This window comes from Thunnus maccoyii, chromosome 1, assembly GCF_910596095.1.
Source record: "Thunnus maccoyii chromosome 1, fThuMac1.1, whole genome shotgun sequence".
Classification (NCBI taxonomy): domain Eukaryota; kingdom Metazoa; phylum Chordata; class Actinopteri; order Scombriformes; family Scombridae; genus Thunnus; species Thunnus maccoyii.
In genome coordinates, this window is record NC_056533.1 from 6,803,447 (window position 1) to 6,824,127 (window position 20,681).

General features: G+C 38.2%; 1 protein-coding gene and 2 long non-coding RNA genes across 5 annotated transcripts; 1 reads left to right on the forward strand and 2 right to left on the reverse strand.

Moving 5' to 3' along the window:
• Nucleotides 1–504: 504 nt before the first annotated feature.
• Nucleotides 505–17,882, reverse strand: LOC121898940. The gene is made up of 4 exons (XR_006096578.1): nt 17,842–17,882; nt 2,561–2,722; nt 2,352–2,412; nt 505–1,641 (listed from the first exon to the last, which is right to left on the reverse strand). It is a non-coding gene; the product is annotated as an uncharacterized LOC121898940 (long non-coding RNA).
• Nucleotides 13,208–16,679, reverse strand: LOC121898928. 2 transcript variants are annotated; one of them, XR_006096577.1, is made up of 3 exons: nt 16,349–16,679; nt 14,230–15,100; nt 13,208–14,111 (listed from the first exon to the last, which is right to left on the reverse strand). XR_006096577.1 is itself a non-coding variant. In XM_042414463.1 (2 exons), the coding sequence occupies exons 1-2, from the start codon at nt 16,677–16,679 to the stop codon at nt 14,649–14,651; spliced, it is 783 nt and encodes a 260-aa protein (XP_042270397.1). In that variant the 3' UTR covers nt 13,208–14,648. The 2 variants fall into 2 exon arrangements, 1 of the variants encoding a protein (XP_042270397.1); XM_042414463.1 differs by having other exon boundaries at nt 13,208–15,100.
• Nucleotides 16,673–20,160, forward strand: LOC121898944. 2 transcript variants are annotated; one of them, XR_006096580.1, is made up of 4 exons: nt 16,673–16,731; nt 18,304–18,464; nt 19,452–19,505; nt 19,644–20,160. It is a non-coding gene; the product is annotated as an uncharacterized LOC121898944 (long non-coding RNA). The 2 variants fall into 2 exon arrangements; XR_006096579.1 differs by lacking the exon at nt 16,673–16,731 and having other exon boundaries at nt 18,022–18,464.
• Nucleotides 20,161–20,681: the final 521 nt, after the last annotated feature.

Here is a 20,681-nt window from a genome sequence, read left to right on the forward strand (position 1 = left end):
AAACTGAAAGTTTCAATTATAGATGTCCAAATGGCAGCTTCATATGGTTCAAAATGAAAGCTTTTAAGACATCTTTCTTGGACATATTTCAGATATCCCTGTTGCACTCCGTTTAAACCAACATTTACTTCTTTAATTTTAAATGAGACCAGAGTCCCATCCTGTCCTCCCTTACTGTAAGCTTTATTGAATATCATGTTTTGGTCATCAAACCTTCATCAGGTAGGCTATTATTCCAAGGTTGGATGACCAAAACATGGTATTCAATAAAACTGATTCTAGTGAAGGCAGTGTGCAGGACTACTACTTTAAATTGTAAATAAATAATTGATATCCACTCCCTTCAGAGTCTGCAAAGACTTTTTAGCAGCCTTATTTACAATTGGAAATGTGTGACATCTGATATATTAAAAATTACACATTTTTTGAAATGACAAGAGAATTTATTTTCATCTTTAATGAGGTTCTCAACAAAATATTAAAAACTAAAAAATAAAACACAATTCTAATAAAGTTAACTGCCAAGTGAAAAAAATAGGATATTTGGTTTGAAATGTAGTGAAGAAAAAATATAAAGTCACCTAAATTGGAAATACAAGTACAAATGCATTAAAATTGTACAGCACTCATGTGGAAGTACTTTCCACCCCTGTATGCTCTCCACCTCCCTTCCTCCCTGGTGCATGTTAAAGATGTTCTGCTGCACGATGTCTCTCTAGCTTCTTTATCCCATTTCATGACTGCCGCCGCAAGAGTTGAACAAAAACAAAAATTATAAATATGCAAAGACAACCAGTGTATTTATATCTGTATGTCAAACATATAGGTTTGAAGTTCCTAATACTTATTAATTATTATTCCTCCTGTCAAATATCAAGTATCAATACTGCACAGACCCATGGCGACTGATGGGGTACACAGCGCCATACATGTAACTTTAAGATAGTGTGAAGATGGTCTCTGTTCACTCGCATCGCTGTATGTTAGGAAGGGATAAGCCTGCAACAGATGGTGGCTTTGGGTGACAATGTAGCACTCATGAATTTAGAGAACCTGCATAGCTGTGCCACTACAAAATAAAATGACTTATCAGACACAGCCCTAATGTAATGGCTTTGGGTACTATAACTTCCATTTTAGAAAATACTAGCTTACTTTTAGATGACTCTAGATAGAAGTAAGACTGCTGAATTTTGACATTTAATTAGTCATAAAAATCCCATGGATTTGAATGAAAGTAACGTCCATGCTGCTCAAATTCTATAACACCATTGTAACATCTTAATATAAAGTGGCCAAGGCTGATTAACATCATAATGCATCACATACAGTTTGCTGCTTGACCCGCTGATTCCAATATTCTCATTCAACAAGCAAGCAAACTTAATAAACTTTCATCAAATAAAATCAATTTAACAAATTAGATTTTGTTACCACTGACCTTTTGTTTCAAAAATGTAGCCTTCTGTGTAATTCAGAAAAAGTTGAGATAGTGAATATAAGTGAGAGTTGGTGTTAGACTTAAATGGCATGGGGAAAACTTTGATTGCTTTGTAAGGTTTAGTTGTCCCCAGAGGGACTTTCTGCTTCATCCCCTTTCCCTTCATATTTAATTTTGCCATCAGCAGGTTGGTGAAGAGCCTGAAGAAACAGAAATTGCACCATTTAGAAATTATGTGTATGTAGTAATCCACAGCAACTGTAGCATGGGTGAGTGCCAATGGTGGACTAAAGAGGTGTGGTTGTGGGACACTGTAGATTTCTGGAAACAAAACTTCTGATGGGAGATGACCATTTGATAGCTCCAATGACATACTGTCCCTGCACCTGTCGAACCCCCTCCTCGTTACCATTTAAGTCAGGTCACCTTAGTTAAATGTGCTTTATTCACATGCCTGTCATTTTGGTTGACTGTGACACAGTGAGGTGGTAGGACATGGAAGCACCTATTCACTTCAACATTCATATCAAACCACACTAGCTCTCGTTTTTTGAAATATATGCAAGTGAATTTGTAATCTGCTCCTTGATAATATGCTTATCTTCAGATCGATCAAGTAAAACAACAGCGACAGAAAATATTCAATCATGAGTCTCATGACTGCATTTCTGAGAATTAAATATCATCTTTAGAATTTTTATTTTTGATCAATTTGCCTTTTTTATGATATATAAAATGGCAGTCACTGCAGTTCTCCAGCGCTCTTCCTGTTTTTTCTGAAGCTATATTGTTTCTGATTTGAGACAAGGCCAGGTGATTAAAGTGTAGAGTACAAGGGGTAGATATGTTACAAGAATTGTAACATTACCTGTTTGAAAAGTTCTGTATGTAGGGATACTGTTGAGAATACCTGTCAAGAATTTTGTGGACACAGTCTCTTATGTCTTTCCCTCCAATGCAAGTTGCAACACCTTTAAATAAGATGGGGGAATTATTCCTGTCAGTGTTGGAAAAACACTAGGCTATAAAAATTTTCACTGACATACCCCAGAATAATACTGATAAATAAAACAGAGCATACAATTACATCACTTCCAGAGTGTGTCTTGCAAATCATACCAGGGATTTAAAGTTTTGCTTGTCCCTGAGGCATTGCTTCTCTCTCTTGAACTCCTCCATCATCTCCAGCTGCTCTATATGGGCAGATGAAAGGGGAGGCTCGCTTCTTCCCAGCCTTCTGACCTCCATATGGATATCCTCCAATTTAGTCAAGACTTTTTTCTGAAAGTTTGAAAACAAAAAGAAACACATTTGTGCTTGCATTCATGTTCTTGTCCCTCACACCTCCAAGCCTTCACCTCAACCCTCTATCCCTCCTCTCTTTCCAGCCGGGCAGTCAATAGCAATGCCTATTCACTAGCATGTTGGTGTTGATGACATCAGGTCTGTTTCTGCCAGTGGCTGGGTTTGAGTAAGGTAGAATTTGGGCAGAAAGATGGGGTAAAAAAGAATGATCATTTGACATGACAGAAGGAAGCAGGGCAACACGTTCCAATAATATTCCACTATAAATCATTGAAGAGCCAAGACAGCCTACATTCAAATTAAGGTCTGGCTATTCAGCTTAGGTAATTTTAAGTAACTACACACAGTTATTTTGCTGCCCTAATGGTTGATATTTTCACCGCACCTGCACACTCTGCTCCACCCCAATCTGTGGTGTCACAGTGTCTCTTTCTAGGAAAGAAGAGGTACTCTGACATCACTGTTTGGGGTGGGGTAAAGTGTGCAGCAGGGTGAAAATATCAACCACTAAGGCAGCAAAATGCCCATGAGTTTAGTTACTCCTTAAGAATATATGCTACATGGTGCCAAGTGTTAGGCCTATCTAAGTCCATATGTTCATCCAGCTCATGCCTCTGGAGAACCTTCCTCTAAAAATTAAATCAACTTAGTGTAGAACTGTCTTTAGTGTGGTGCAACACACTAAATGATAGTGAAAATTTTAGTTTTCTTCAGGTGCACTGTCAGGCACTACAGACAAATCACAATTTATTTCACTTAAGGCATTTCTTCAGTACTACAGTCAATGCAATCTTTATTTACCTGGCTGATTTTCACATAATAAAAGCTCATCAAAAGGACACATGATAGCAACCAATCAACACAATGTATGACTGGATTCATTTACATGTTTCCAATGGATATTTTTTGCAAGAAAGTGTTAGGTTCTATGAACAGCCCAGCTCTAAACCATAACACTAACCACTAAACATTCAAAAGTCCAATAAGTAAAATTTGGTGTCTAACTAGATACACATATTTACTTAAGCATAACACTGATATAATGTTTCCTTTGCCTCTTTGCCAGCATCAGATCGCATAAAAACTAAATTGACTTTTGCTTACATAACTTTCCTCTGATTCACATCTGTTCCAATTAACAGGCATTTATGTTCCTATATCCATCAAACAGAATTGGCATCAACATAATTCTTGCTTCAGAGGCATAATCCATAATTGCAAAAAACAAGGAACTTGATGAATACAGTACACCAAATGTACCTTCACCAAGGTTCCCTTGTTTTTGGCCATCTAATAATTTTATCGTCGACATCATTCCACAAGAGTCTGGGGCACATCCCTCCACTTCCTTGCCATGCTCCACCCACACAGCCCTGGCATACATGATCTGGGGTGACATTAATAAAACAGTGCGTCGGATTTGTACATTTCCTGCACAAAAGCAGGAAATGCGCGCGCCAAAAGATAATCGGATTTATAAAACCATGCATACACACGAATGCACGCATTTTTCCTTTTATAAATCACAGTCCACTTGGAGATGTGCGCATGTGGATTAGCCTCATATCCAGCCCTCTACATGCCTACATTCAACCATAAATGGTCAAAAGTATTCATGAATATTGATGAACATGTGTTTCATTCTTGCACCAATCAGTCTCTCTGTCTTGAGACGCCTGACCAATCAGTGTCAAGAGTCAGTGTATCGGGCCCTCTCGCTCATCACTTGCGCTCGGGCATCTAAAGAGGAAGGACCACAACAGCCGTGAACTGTTTTATTATCTCGTTTTTGGAACTCTTGAAGTTGTGTGTAACCCAAAATAACCATATACAGCTTCAATAAATATTCCTGTGGCTTGTAAAGTCAGACATCTCTGGTTCAGTTCTTAGTCCTTTTATTTCTCAAACATCATAAGTTCATGACTGATATGTTGATTGGATGAGTGAGAGGAATGTACACCTTCCTCTCAGCATACATACCAACAGTGACTCAGTTACATTTTGGAAATGGAGACAGTAGGCTCCATGACACCTTAAGTCCCAGTTAGCCAGTTTTAAGTAGTTTTTACACCACATACTCAATATCTACAATACAATAAACGCTGTTTTCATTTATATTTATTCCAAAATCCAGCATACAAGTGTTTCTATAATTTATATATATCCATATATGAGTGCAGGTGGTGAAGATGTGCCTGTGAGATGACTGGAGAAGGCCCCAGTGTGCTCTGTGCACCTGACAGCATAGTTGTGTTCACTGCAGAGATTTTACACACATAAACTATATGGAAATAAAATCATACCTGGTGGTATATGCACAGTATTAGAGCATATTATTAAAAATCTATTAGCACTCTGTTCTACAATTATTTTTAAGTTACATTTGGTTAAGTGCAGTTATTTGATGTCATCTTGGATTTCTACAACCAATGATAATAATTTCATCAGTTAGTTAACGTGGTCGAGGTGAAAGGAGTCAGTATATTCAGGGTTAATATCAGGGAAAGGCAAGCCAGACTTTCCAGAATCCTGCCATCTGCCACATCCTGACATCATTCATTTTAGCAGCTGCTGTGCTGCTCCTCAACTGACCCTCTCCTCTGCACTCCGGCTGAGACAGCACTGATGAAATGTTGAGCGGACTTTAATATGAGATTTGAGTTGGCTGGGACTTAACTTTTCAAATTGAAAGGTGCTTATGGAATAGTTACGGCTCACTACAAGCGCAAGTACAGATAATACTGTTGGTTTGAATGTTTATGATAAAGTGGATCTATAATTAACACATGATGTAAAGTGAAATCAAGAAGAATCATTAAGCAATCTGGCTTCAATTCACCACCTCACTATCTACGTCACCAATTTCCCCTGTCTTCACAATGTTCGTATGCATGGGTCAGCATTTACGTACAGGTGCACACAATCTCCCATCAAGTTTGATAGATCACAACTTTTGCATGGGAAGTGGCATACCCCTCTTTCAAGCCCCATTCTGTGTGTATGCAATGGTTATAAATGAGAACCCTGGAGTGTTTCCACACTGCTTATGTATCAAACTGCTATAAACAGAAACATAAATGCCACCAAAAATTGATTGGTGGCATTTATGTTCAGTTAGTTTAATGAGTTTGAAAACTATTACAATTCAATTAAATGATGGTGAAAAACTAGAAACAGGGATTGCAATAGGAATTTCTAATTTTTCATGTCCATAATTTCATTGAGCTGTAATTAACACAACACAAGGATTCAGTGCCCTCTGATGACATCATTGGTGGACATAGTCAAACTCTCAACTGTCAGACTAAATTAATATGTGTAAAACTGTATACATGTGTAAGGTAATGTGCTAAATCAGCATTGTTTTCAGTGAAGTGTCGCTTTAAACTTCAACTCATACATTGTTAATTTTTAAAATTTCTATTTCAAGGGTTTGCAATTTTGTCTGCTTATCTGCATATGACATGGTAAATACAGCCCGTGAAAATAACGATTATATTTTCATTTTATTCCCTTTAATTATATTTCTATTAACTCCCATGGAAAGTTTGTACCTTTGAATATGAAGACATATTTAATTGTGGTACATTTGTTCCTTCATATAATTGCAATTGAAATTCAAAAATACCTGGGCTTAACTTCCCATGGAAATTTTCTGGAAATTTTTCTCAGAGAGGTTCCGCACCTTTGCAACCCTAATACAAACTATAAGTAAATAAGTGAATATTTTGAAATATTTACATAATATCAAGTTACTGTTATATTATTTCATTATTGCTGTTTTCATAATAATATGACTATTTTTATCTATTTATTTAACCCTCATCCTACCAACATATTTAACAACGACTGGGGTCTCTGCGGACCCCAAGAATAAACTACTGTAAGAAACAATCATAGCAAAATGTTAACCTTTTTCTTCTCAAAACATTATAAGTTATGTAATTACTGTCATCTGAAAACAAAACAAAAAAAAACAGATTATTATTATTTTAAGAAAGTTACAGTTAAATTGCATAATGTGTGAAATGAAAATATATATTTTCTTGAATCCAAAATGCTACTTTTATCCCACAAAGAATCCACAAAGTGTCCTTGAGGAAGATACTGCACCAGAAATTGCTCCTGATAGTGAAGCCAGCACTTTGCATGGTAGCTTGCTGCCATTGGTGTGTGAGTGTTTGTGTGTGAATGAGTGAATGAGTGGGAAAAAACAACTGTAAAGCGCTTTGGACAAGAGTGTTATATATAACGTGTTATATATAATGCAGCTATTTACCATTTAGACCAGGGGCTGTTGGCTGTTGCAAGGTTGAGGCTAAAAACTAAAGGAGAACATATTTTTTCCACTCAAAGTCTCGGAAGCCAAACCAAAGTTATGTGCCAGTTTATTTTAAAGATACTTTAGATATTGTCCTGGATGAGGGTGTCTCGGTTTTACAGATTTTATTGTCTGTCTCATTTTTGTCTCTCTTTGAGCACTCATGTTTTTAAGAGTTTACTTAGTTTTCATATCATATTAATCAGTAAAGTTTAGTTGGTGTTGCACTTTGTGTATTATCAGTTCAGTATTTTTCCTGTTGTAGGTGTCCAAGCTGTGCTGGCTCCTTTTAATCCCTTTCATGGGATTTTATCTTCAGGCTGTGCTACCTCCACTCCCAGCAGGAGAGCTAACAGCAGATTTGTATGCTGCTGTGATCTGTCATTTATTTAACTTGGGGGATCAACAGAACAGCCTTGTTGTACAACAAATTTGGTGTTAAAGAAGGACAGGATTAAGAGACTAACAATAGCAAAGAGTATAAATGGCATGAGAAGGACAAAAGTCATGTTTTGAATTGAGAAATTATTTTCAATTCAAAACCAATTCTTGATTGAATGAATAGAAAAGGGGGCACTATTTTTGGTCTCATGCTCCAGTATACTGTGTGCCTAACCATTAACAGGTGTCCTTATTCCACTGAAATACAATATGAAAGATAACTGGCAATAAAGGCAAATGGTTCGCAGCCTTTTTATTTTAAAAAGTTAACTGCATTAACTGTACTAATTAAAAGCATCATCCAGCCTCCTGCCTGTATGAGAATAACACAATGAGGGGGAGGTGGAGTGCTCCGCTGTGTTATTAATGTCATAAAGCCATAGTTGTCCAACTGAGTGAGCACCGAGTTATTTTCTTCACCTCAGAGTTGGTTTAAGCTGTTTAATGCTGCAGTGTGTGTTGGTCAGCTGGTCTCGTTTGTTACTGCTGGAGTTCGCTGCTCCACTCTGCTAACATTAGTCTCTCAGTGACGGCACAGAAAGTTCACAATATACTTCACGCTCGTCTTGCAAAGGTAATTATTTAGTCATTAAATTAAAAACTGCTTGCAACTGCTGGCTTTTTTTGAAGATGAACTACAAGATAACTCTAGCTTGTGCATGGTGTAGACTGTCCAGGTGCTGCACTGCCCTTGCAGTTGAGTTCCACCTTTTTCGTTCCGTGAACATCACTTTAGCTAACATTTATCATTGATTTTTGACATTTTTGAATCAATTTAGAATTGTAGGAGACAATCATTGAGATTGTTATGCAAATCAATTTTTTCACCCACCCCTAGTACTTAATCATTTTGTGAAGTAGAGGACCACAACACTGGACCTAGAGCAACTGTAGATGTAGCTCTATTTAGTCAGTTACAGCTGTAATACTGCTAAATTATGGCACTTTCTTAAAAGCCATTTAAAATACCTTTCTTGCCGCTATATCTCTCTACTGCATCACTACAGCAGTATGCATGTTCACTTAAGTGCATTTATTTTCTGTATTCATACTGATTTGTAATTAATTCAGGTTTAAAACTCATTTGTGTGTTGCATATCTTGATTCTGGGTTATAACCCCAATCCCTGGATTCTATCTGCCTTCATCCGTAGTATTCTCAACAGATTTGTTTTCACTGATGATTAATGTCAAATACAAAGCTAATTTGATGCACCACGACTCCTCCAGTAAGTACAGGATTAATCTGTAATCAATCGCAGATCAAAGTTTGCAAACTTCACTACAAAGTGAATGCAGAAACACCCTAGTAGAATAATTCTCTGATCACATTCTGTCATCTGTATTCTTCACAAGTAACAGTAATGGCACATCTGCATTATGCATAACTCAAGAACAAGTACTAATTTTATATGCTCAGAGGTGCTTAATCTCAAATGCATCAATAATGGTAACATATCATCTCAGTAAGCAAGCCTGTGATTTCTTGTGATATCTCAGTTCTTACTAGAGGATTCATCCGTTTCTGCTATGTGACCACAATGCAACACACAACAGCATTTTTAAGGTGAGAGCCTCTCACAGCATGAAGATAAATAAAACAGAAAGCGTTTCCAGCTGCATTATCTCAGAAGTTTTCTTCACGCATTTATATCACAGCCTTGAACTTCTGTGACGTTTTTTAAAGTCAGAGACTGTTGAGTCTTGCTGGGCTGTCTCTCACACTCACACTGTGATTTGTAAAGGCAATTCAAACTTTCCACACCAACTGGTTCCCGCTCAGTGACCAAAAGCACATACCGGAGCAGTGACAGAATATTTATTGTATGTTTTGATGGAAGATTGGCTCAACAAAAAGAAAAATTGACATGCCATTTGTTGAAAGTTCTGTAAGAGTGGTTGGGAAATCCTCTTTTGTAACTTCAGTCTTTTTGTGAATACTGTATATACAATGTATATCTGCCAATATAAATGAAAATATGAAGTTAGCCTAGTGGCTTTGGAGGCCCACAGTTATCCTTTTTCTCATCCCGCAAACTGTGACAGAGACAAATAAAACAAGTTTATAATCGTCACCTTCCTAAAATAATGGCCCATGTCATTTTTTGACAAAAATGATTTTTTTGCTTAAATCATCTCCTCATGATGCTGTCCACCTCTGGTAAAATCGCCTACATCTTCAGTTGAACAGATCATGCGATTCTACCGCTGTAGTATAATGGCCTATGTCGAGTGTGACTAAATTGTCATATTGCGTAGTTATTTAGTCTTTTTATTCAGTCTTTTTAGTCAGCATTTTAGTCAGCAAAATAGCTAAGTCCATGAAGCTAGCATTTAGCAAAGAGTGGAAAGGCTCCATAATCTGTGGCTGTTACAAGTGATAGGCTTTCTGTTAACTCTTTTCTGCCTTTTAAACAATATTTCATCTACAGTTTTTGTCTCATTTTTCCACATTACATGATCTAGTTAAGAAATATTTGAATACCATATTGTAATCTAACAGCTAGAAATTATGTGTATAACTAAGATATTACAAAGGATCCTCTTTACTTTTGTGTTTTTATTTAATGAAAATCTCATTTGAACACAATATTAGTAATCATAACATCATTTGACCAGTATTATAGTAAGCCTGTTGTACAGTGTGTAGAGGCAGCTTGTGCACCCCTAGGGGTGCATGCACACCATGATGACTTTTTTTGTGTTTTCTGAGAAACCTGAAAAAATGACTTGGGCCATTATTTTAGGAAGGTGACGTAATGTGATCATATCACTTACAGTATGTAATCACCAGAAGTTGTTTGAGCTGGCAGCTGTATTTAGCTGTCATTATTCTGGGAACATGGATTCTCACTTGCATCAGGTGATTTTACTTTATGAATTTAGATTAATGATAATAATACATGTATAATCTTAAAACAGAAGATCACATAAACATATAGTTTTGCATGAGAATCAAAATTAACCTCCACATTAATTTTTCATTTCACCTAATATGTTCCTGCGACTGACCAACACCTGATTGAAAATACTGGCTGTGCACGGGGAGTTCTGTTTACTGATATAATTTTACATTTTTAACATTACAGGGAGAGACACGATTTCTAATTTCCCCTTCTAGAAAAATATTGTTTGTCATATTTTAGTTCCATGTCTTTGTTTGCTTTTTTATACTGTCATTTCAAGCTTGGTTGGTGACCACTGATGTGAGTTTATTGTTAGTCTTTTTCATATCTATAAGACACTTTTTCAATACCTCTATGTGACAGTTATGAACTTGCAGTATACACTGAATGAGAGAATGTTCTCTACCATGGCGATTCTGTCATTCAGTGTATACTGCAAGTTCATAATTGTTTCTTCAGCAATATTTACTGATGAATTCCAATCACTTTTCAGGTTTTTTGTCCAATAAGTTGCGATTCCTCCTGTGTTGTAGGCCAGTGGCATGCAGATGTATACTGTTTTTTCTGCTTTGTTTTTTGTGTCAGGCACATTTGCTTTTAGAGATTTATATATACTTAAAGATACAGCACTACAAGCTGTAATGGCCAACTTTTACCAATGGAGGATAGAATTACAAGTTAGTGCAATTCCACATGGAGCCCCGAGAAACCTCACCTGTGCATCTCACCTGAATACCAGCTTTTAATTCAGAGTTTACGGTAAATACAATATATTTGAGTTACAGGCCCCCTCAGATAGTCAGCAGTCCAGGAAGTGTGATATGGAAGTGAGAGGAAAACACCATGATGAATCTTAATAAGTCACAGAGAGCTAACTGTTCAATCATGTGTGTGTTTACAGATTCATTGTTCTGCCAAGGTTTATTTCACATGTACGTGACTGTTGTTGCAAAAATTCAAACAGTGCAAAACAAAAAATCAGTCTTCATGGTGTGCATGGTTTAGAAGATGGGAAGTTTGGGGGTCTGAATTCAGGGCACATTTTACTCACACATCCGCAAAGACATGTGAGTCTTGCGAGTGTGTTACCATTTCAGTGTTTGTCTGGGGTTTGTTGTTTTACTCTCACTGGGCCCATATAAAGTATCCACGTCATAGTGAAATATTGTCATGTAATTACTCGCTTCTGCTTACACACATGCACACAAACTCAGACTTTGATTACAACCCCTATCCGCCTCGGTTTCACAGAGCTTTTGCTTGCTGGATAACAAATAGTTTATTCCAACCTCACCCCCCCCCCCCCCCCCAGCCATGCCGTATTGCTATGGGCAAACATTTTATTTTTCTTTCCCTCTCCCATGTCTGCCTTTCAGTCTCTGTGTGTGTCTGTCTCTGAAAGATACACATACTGTACTGTGCAGCTGTAAAATTAATGCGCTCTCCCTCAAACAAACTGTGATGTGCTCAGTTACAAGACATTTTAATCATAACAATCGTTTTTAAATAAATGAAAAGGTCTCAATTTCATTGTATAAAGCAGGCAATAAAGGGCGTGCTATTTAATGTAAATAGTGTTGAATAAATAAGGCTTGATGTGACTGCAATATCATGCAGTCTGTGGGTATATCTGGATATTTCAAAAGGTTAAAAAAAAGGTTATGAAAATATCTGTCCACCGCACACTCTCAGAAATACAATACCCATTGTTTCTCTGTTAGTCATATGGTGATTAGCTGCTGCAATACAATACAATAGCTGGTTCCATGTTGAATCCAGTTTGGGGTTGGCAGAATACCCGAGTTTGCTTGGCTTTGACATTAACAAATATCTTATTCAATCTTTTATTTGCCCTTCCTCATTTATTTGTCAAAATTTGTAAAAATCATTCAGGAGTCAGCAGTGTAGGAAATTTAAAATATATTTAGGGGGCAACTTTTGCTCTCACTGTTTAAATTAAATTGGGGCATTTACAAAATTTTGGGGGCACTTTTAAAAAAATAGTAATTAGCGCATAAAGTTGCTGTTTTTAATGTGAAATAAGCCCAGATTATGCATACAGTAAGCACCACCTTGTGCCAACATGAGTAAATAAAAAGAATACTACTACTGTTCCAAAGAGAAATGTGTAATCATATGTATGTGTGAGAGAAAGCAGGAGACAGTTCTAAATATTTAGGCTTTTATTTATCTTCTAATATTCTTCACAGATGCATAATGCATTAGTTTATAGATTAGTTTAAAACTCTCAAATATACTAGTTTATGGTCTTTTTTTTAAACATCCTCTTTAAAAACTGTAGAGGGTCAATTCAAAATATTTGAGGAAATAAAACACAACATTAACATAATTGAATTCATGTAACAACAGTGCAAACTGCTAAATATCCATTAAACAATAAACTTCAAAAATTGATATACATGGGTTTCACTGTCCGAGTCAGACTCTCTATTTCCATTGTTGCTGCTGGGAGCCTTTGTTGTTTTTCCCCACTTTTTCTCTTCCCATTTCTTTACTACAGCCTCTTCTATCCCAACAGCACAATCTTATTGTGGTCACACCTGAGAGATGTACATCACAGTCTTTAACATATACCAGTTTTTGTTCTTTTTTGAACATCCTCAGAAACCGCAGAGTATGTATTAAAATATTTGGGAAAATAAAAAGGTACATTACTCAACTGTAAATGTAAACAAGAACCTTACAAACCGCATTCGCATAACTGAATTCAAGTAACAACAGTACAAATTGCTACAGTAGTAGCCATTAAACAATAAACAACTCAACAAGGCAGTCACAGCAACCAGCCATAGTTTATGGGCCACTCAAGTGGAGTTCATATTATACATGGGTTTCACTATCAGAGTCAGATTCTGTGTCATTTTTTTCCCATTTCTGCTGCTGTTGGTGCAGCTGTTTTACAGGGCTGTGCCCGTTTCCCATATGGTTTTGTCATTGGGCGCCTTTGTCTTTGTCCACTTTTGAACCAGTTCTTCACTGCAGCCTCCACTATCCCAACAGCATCTTCTTCTTGTGGTGCCTCCAGAGAGATGTGCATGAGGTTTTCTACTGTGTCTGTTTTGAGGTTAATTCTCCAGTCTGTCTTTACACGGTTCAGAAGAGAGAAAGCTCTCTCAACTTTTGATGTGGATAATGGCAAGACCTGAATGATCTCGCTTACATGAAGCAAGTTAGGAAAATGCTCAGACCAGGCATGGGAGATCTGAGGCCACAGTTCTCCCCACTTAAGACTACTGTAGTTTCTTCTAATTACTTTCTTGAGACGTGCCCATTCAGGCATTACACATTCAGTAACACATCCATTGGCAATGAGCACCTCCTTGAAGTGTTCCAGCAGCAGTGGTACCTCTTCATTGCCGTAAGTAGCTAAATCATCATCATCAGACTCAGGAGTTTTGTGTCAAACTTCAACATTGCTTGAAGGATTTTGTCTGAGGTTGACTGAAACCTTTGATCCAGGCAGGCAACTAAATCATGGATGAGCTCCTCTCTGGACCTCTGCATTGTTTGTACAGCTTCAGTGTATTTTCCTGTGAGCTTAATGCCCCTGTAATCTCCTGTCTTACATGCCATCTTCATGGCTCTTAGTTTCTGTCCATCATGCTTTGCCATGTCTTTCAAACTTTATCTGTGATACTGACTGCCTCCACAGCTGCTGGGAGAGAGATACCATCTTTCTGGAAGGTAAGTGAGAGGTGTGACAGCTCAGCAAAAACATCAATGTAGAGGCCTATGTGTAGAAGGAAATTGTGAGACCCAATTTTATTAATCCAGCCTCTCACTTTGCAGCATTACATTTTTTTTATATCCTGGCGTTGGTCACTTCCAATTTCACTCAAATGGGTAATTACAGCGGGGATATTGGCCTCCAGTGACTTAAGTGCTCTTCTATGATGGTCCAACCATCGAACCCCATCGATTCTTGTAGGTGTAATCACAGTTTGCTCAAGAAGGTCTGCCATTTGGTCCAGCTCCCTCAGTCGTTCCCCTGATCCTCTGTAAAATGCCGTGTAGAAGGACAAGAAACCATCAATCTCTTGACTGAAATAAGTGCCCTGGAATGCGTTCTTGCATGCAAGTTCCAAACGATGAGCCACACAGTGAATGCCCATCAGCCATGGCATCTTGTTCTGTAGCTTCACGTAGATCCCCTGTCGACACCCAAAGTTGACACTGGCTCCATCTGTACCAAATCCAACAAGATGTCCTTTCCGTTAAGGCATATTCTTGGAAGTCCAGAGTGACTGCACACACTCCAGGATGCCTTCAGCTGTGTCCTTAACTCCCAAGAATTTCATGACAGGCACACTATTCTCTAAAAATTTGCAGTACAGAACCTCTTTCTCCAAAGTTGAGCTCCCATCCACAAGAATACTGATGTATCTAGATGCTCTGATTTGCTTGGTAATCTCATCCTGTATTTCATCTGCAAGGTACTGAGTAAAGATTTGTGCCTGTTTGGGGTTCTTATATGCATCTTCAAGTTCAACACCATGTCTTTTCTCAAGGGTAATGAGGGCTGGGAAATAAGCAAAGGGCTTTTCATGCTTAGCGATGTGGTATGAAATGTCAAAAAGCTTAACCATTCTGTTGTACACCTCTCTCTTCATGTGACAGACTGCATCTACAATGAACTCTTTCTCTTTAAGCTGGTTACTCCAAGCATCTGTGAACAGAAAATGTAAATGTGGGGTGTAAATCAATTTATCAGTGCATTTATATGTAATAAAATGTTCTCATTTATAATAATTGTCTACATCTTCTAACTACAATTGAAACGCAAACAACGCAGGCTTATTCCCTTTTAACAACAAAGATTTTATTTAGGAAGAGCCTTCAGAATAAACCAATAGATGGCAGTATAAGATAATAATTATGAGATCATGACAATATTTAATGGGCTTGATATAATTAGATTTACCAAAAGTTCTGGTTGGGGGAATTATGTCATATTCTCCTACACAAGTCAAAACCAGTCTAACTTCAGTCTGATTTCATCATTGTGTGTCTGATGCATTGTGTGCCACAGCCTCAGGTGTTTCACAAAATTACAGAAGCTAGTAGCTACAAGTACTGTCAAAAGAGCCAAAATTAGTTTAATATTCCTTCTTTATTGATGCAGTCCTGGAAATAACTTGAGTTGAATTTTATAGCATCTTTTATTTCATTCCCAAGTTTACCCCTGCTGACGTTTTGAGCATGAATGAAATAAGATAATAGATTCGATTATCCAGCACCACCTCATTGGTTAGTAAAAAATATGTTCTAGATTTGGGACTAAAAGCTCATTTCACTTGATGCAAGGAGCCCATTTATGTTAGTCGCTGCCCTTTTTACACAGCCTGTGCAAGGCAGGAACATAATATGTACATAATAATACATATAATATGTATAAAAGGTATGGACATGCAGTGGGGGGCAGAGTTGCTCTGCTAATAAGCCGGCTACGGAGGTTGACACAGAGCCGTATGGACGTCTGTGTAAGGGATAGCTGGCATGGCGGGACAGGGAGCTGACGCCATTGTGTTACACATCATGCCGGGATGCTATGTAAAAGCACACATGGTGGCATTATGCCAGTTCCGTTTGGTTCAGTGTAAAAAAAAGCAAAGGTGGCTTAGTGACGGATCTCCTTTACAGCTATAAAGGAGCTACATCTATCTATCTCTCTCTCTCTCTCTCTCTCTCTCTCTCTCTCTATATATATATATATATATATATATATATATGATCTGTGTAGAACCGCAAGAATATATATGAGATGAGAGTATACAAGAGCCTATGTGAAACTGCAACAATCACCCCACCAGTCGGCAAGACCCACGTTAGCTAGCCAAATTGCTAACACTGTTGGCTAACGTGCCAGACAAAAACAAAAGACACTAACGTTAGCGTCAATGTTAATGTTACTTACCATAAGCAAATCGATGATGTTTGGTGCCGAAAAGCCAAATACTTTTTGACTTGTCCGCTTCCTTTGACAAAGTCGCGATTGCTTTTTCGCGGTTCCAGGCTAATTGGTGGTGGGTGAGCCCTGCATGCCTTGCAGTAGATGAGAGTCGTCTTTGACACTTCTTCGCCACTTCTTCGACACCATGCCAGTCTATTTTCCATTTGTCTATGTTTGAAGCCGCAACTTTCTTTGCCGTCTTTATTTTGACTGGTGGTGACGGCCCAGGTCTTGGGTTGCTGTCTTCAGGTGAAGCAGCTAATGTCAGAGGCTTTTTGAGGAGGTAGCCGTCCATCCTGGCAGCAAATTTCACTGCAGGTGCAGCAGGAATGCAACGCCTCTGTCAGGTATCGTAGTGTGAACAACAGCGCTGTTTGTGTTTGTGTGTTGAAATTGAAACAGAAATTTAAATTAAATTAATTGGATGAAAATAAAATGATGGCTTCATGTAGAATTAGGATATTGACCTAAACTGGTAAATATAAAATTATCTTTTTTCAAAATATTAAGGGTGATTTTTGCCCCTGATCACGGTTTTTAGGGGCATTCTGAGATTTCTTTGGGCATTTTTAATTTCTGACGCTGGTTTCCAACAATTTTCAAACCCCGACATATCTGTAATTTAATCAAAGTAACGGACCATTTCATTTGGTCGCATGTCAATAGCGTCATACGCCTCTACCAAAGAGTAGACACGCACAATGGCGTCTACGAAAGAGTAACTTACACACATACAAGATAATATACCAATGTTGTGGTTGCTCCACAGAAACAGTCATAAATTGACTATTATTCAGTTTTAAGCCACATTTTCATGATAAATCCAGGTCGCTTTTAACCATACCTTTTAGCCGGAAGAAGGATTTTAGTCATTGGACGTCTGGATCTTAAGTTATCAGAGAAATAAACTGAGCAAACGTTAGCAGCAGCTCGGCTAACAGCCCCTCCAGGAAGTCCGGTGGTCACCAAACGTTGTTTGAGAAATATTGATTTTTTTTTAAGGTGAAACAGCTTTAATTAGTATTTTTAATGATTTTAATCTGTTTGTACGTTTGTTTTTGGAGAGAATGAGACCTCTACGGATAATTCGGCTCCCGGGAGAAACCGACCGAACGTTATGAGAGAAATAAACCGAACAAGTGTTAGCAGCAGATCGGCTAACAGCCTGTACCGGACGTCCGGTCGTCGGAGAAACACTGATTTTTTGGGTAAAACAGCTTTAGTTAGTATTTTAAATACTTCAATCTGCGTGTACGTTTGTTTCTGGAGAGGAAGAGACCTGTGGATAATTCGGCTCCGAGGAGAGACCGGCTGAACGTCTGGATCTTAAGTTATAAGAGAAATAAACCGAACAAGTGTTAGCTGTTCAGCCCGTACCGGACGTCTGGTGGTCGCCGTACATCGTCGGAGAAACACTGGTTTTTTTTAGGTGAAACAGCTTTATTCAGTGTTTTTACCTGTAATCTCCGGGTCTGTTTGTTTTGGAGAGGAGGAGACCTCTGCGGGTAATTCGGCTCCCGGTAAAAACATCCTGAATGATTAACACTGGAGTAATCCTATCCCGGTGAAGCTGGTTATTTAACAACGAAGACAACAACTCCCATGATCCCTTGCTACTTCACACCGTCATCACATTCTTTTGTTATTGTTTTGATTGAGAGACCCCTAGTGGCTGAAATTACATATTGTGCGTTTAATTCATACATGTATACTTTCAAGGCCAGCTGTAGAGAATATTTGTTTGATGCCCAGTTAGTTGCAGAAAGGTGGACAAAGACATACTTCCTCAAAAGTTACAAGATGTAAAAGTAATGTGTCTTGTGTATCAAAGTTAGTAATTGCCTGCTAAAAAGGTGTCAAGTCTACTGAAAAGTTGTTTGTAATGCATATTCCGACACTTTGTATCTCTTCTCAACAAGTGATCAGTTTGACCAGCGGCTGCAAGCTCCAAGGGACTTAGAAGAAAAGTGGTACTGTACTGACTGTTCAACAAGTATTGGCCACAGTGAGGTTGCTCTGGCTGCCAAGGATGCAAGTCTCAACATTTCTAGTCTGTCCACCACTCTACAAACACTATCAAGTAAGCACATTTCATTATAGGTTAAAATTTCATATTCTGACAGTCTTTTAAAAAATTATAAAGTTTACAAAGTGTACAAGTTTTATTCTGGTGATGTTCGGATGATGTTCTTGATGCCGTCCTTGGTTATCTGCCCACACAAGATACCACACTCACCAACTCTGCTTTGTTGACCAGCAATCCTCCAACAGAGTTTTCTTGCAATTCATCACTGTTACCTTCTAAAACAGATGCTACAGCAGCACCTGCCAGTGAGTTCTCTTTGTCTGTATAATAACATTAATTGTAAAGCACCTTTCATACAAGAAATGCAGCTTGAAGTGCTTTACATCAAAAGAAATTACATGCACCAAGTGTTTCACATGAAAAGGACAGAAAAAGAACATAAAAGCATGTGAAAAAAAAACCAAAAAACAAAACATAGATGTAACATAAGATGGAAAATAAAACCTACGTGATAACATTAATAAAAAATAAGATAAAATAAAGTGAAAATACAGTACATAGAATGCATACTTCTGTGGTGATAATTTGAGACTTAATAAGTAAAAACTCAAAAAGTATTTCACCATGTGTACAGAATCTGTAAATTGGCACCTAGGTCTCCTAGGCCATAAGCAAACAGAACCTCACCACCGGTCTTGATTAATCGAAATAAGCCTCTTTCAGCTTACCCCAGAAAGTCTTCCCACGGGTTTAACCTCACTGTTGGTCTTATCAGTGTCAGGCGCAACCCAAAGCTGCCCCGGACAGAAATCATCCTTAGTGGTGCTGTGGGAGTTAAAAACACACTCTGGATCACTCTTACTGGACCTTGCTAATGTAACCATCGGTCAACTTTATGTCTACCCAGCTATCAGCCAACCAGCGTACCTGCTGCTGCATCTACTAGTCAATGAGTGTCTACTCCTGCTCATACTCCACTTAAACAAATAATGTGCTCACCTGTAGCATCCCACCAGTCACCTGTGCAATCTATGCCTACAGCTGGACATGTCATTCCCAACAGAACACCAGCTGAAGGGTGAAAAGTATGTATTGGTAAGTTTCAGAAATTTAGACCATGTTTTAGTTTTAGTAGTTTGACTTAATTGCGAGGATATTGTGTGCTCATTATTGAATTGTATGTTTTATATTGAATCTAGCCATTTAAACATTGTCTTTGCCTTGTATTTTCAGTCAGTGGTCTTGGGCTTGCTGATTGGAGTAGATTGTGCTGACAAAGTACTCTCAACCAAGAAAAAGGTCAAGAAGGGGAATTTATTACCTGTTGCTCAAGTCCCCATAAAGTTGATCGATGAAAACATTCCAGTCGAAGCCCTTGTAAGGAGATGTTTTTACAGACACTAGCTGGCAACAGCAACAGAGACCTTGTTTAAAACACTGAGGCAACAAGGACAGTATACTGTAAGTGTGAGGTCTGTAACATTTCAGACATAGAGAAGAGAAGGTCAATACTGTGAGACGGCTGGTACCATTTTTCCTTTGCAGGAATTGTTGAAGTGCCTTCATACCGCTTTTGTTTCTGCACATCATGCTACAACTAGTCAGACTTTGTGGTGGTACAGTATATTGATTGCTAAATGCAATAGTGGTTGGCAACGGATTAATATTTCAATATCCCATTTCTTTGTATTAGGGGTGTGCCCGAATACAAATACATTATTCGGCAAAGCACAAATAGTGGGTTTTATACGAATATTTGTTTCATACAAATATTTTAAAAATTATTTGTTTTTGGGATTAAAAAAAAAACTGTCAAATACCAGCATGCAGGTCAGTTATATCGCTATCTCAGTCTGTCTCCTCTGCTCTGTTGTTACGTCTGTCAACAAGCCTCAACAAGGGGAGTCACATTCACCTGCTACATGACACACATTTCCTAATTTGGACATCTGGTGTTCCCCAGAGATAAAGCTGAGCTACAGACACAAGCAAAGTGCTCCCAAGGGACTCTCCATAACCTGTTGTTCCCCTTCTCCTTTCCACAAAGTTAGGTTGTCAAAAATAGGCAATAAGTGAAAAGTGCAAAGCAGTAATCACCTTTGAAGTTCTTTCCTACGCAGACGTTACATGCTGTGCTGTGTCTGTGCTATGGGTGTATAAATAGGTAGAGGTCTGTCTGCAATGAGGCGATGAGTAAAGTTAAGCTCAGTAGTTAGTGCAGTCGTTTATGATCTGGGAGACTCCATTCTGAGACCTGGTGTGGCGACCTCC

Excerpts from the sequence above, each read along its gene's own strand:
- LOC121898928 (XM_042414463.1), bottom strand. The coding sequence starts at position 16,679 with ATGGACGGCTACCTCCTCAAAAAGCCTCTGACATTAGCTGCTTCACCT. Across the intron at positions 15,101-16,348 it reads ACATCATCGATTTGCTTATG|ATGCTTGGAGTAACCAGCTT; the intron begins GTAAGTAACATT and ends TTCTGTTCACAG.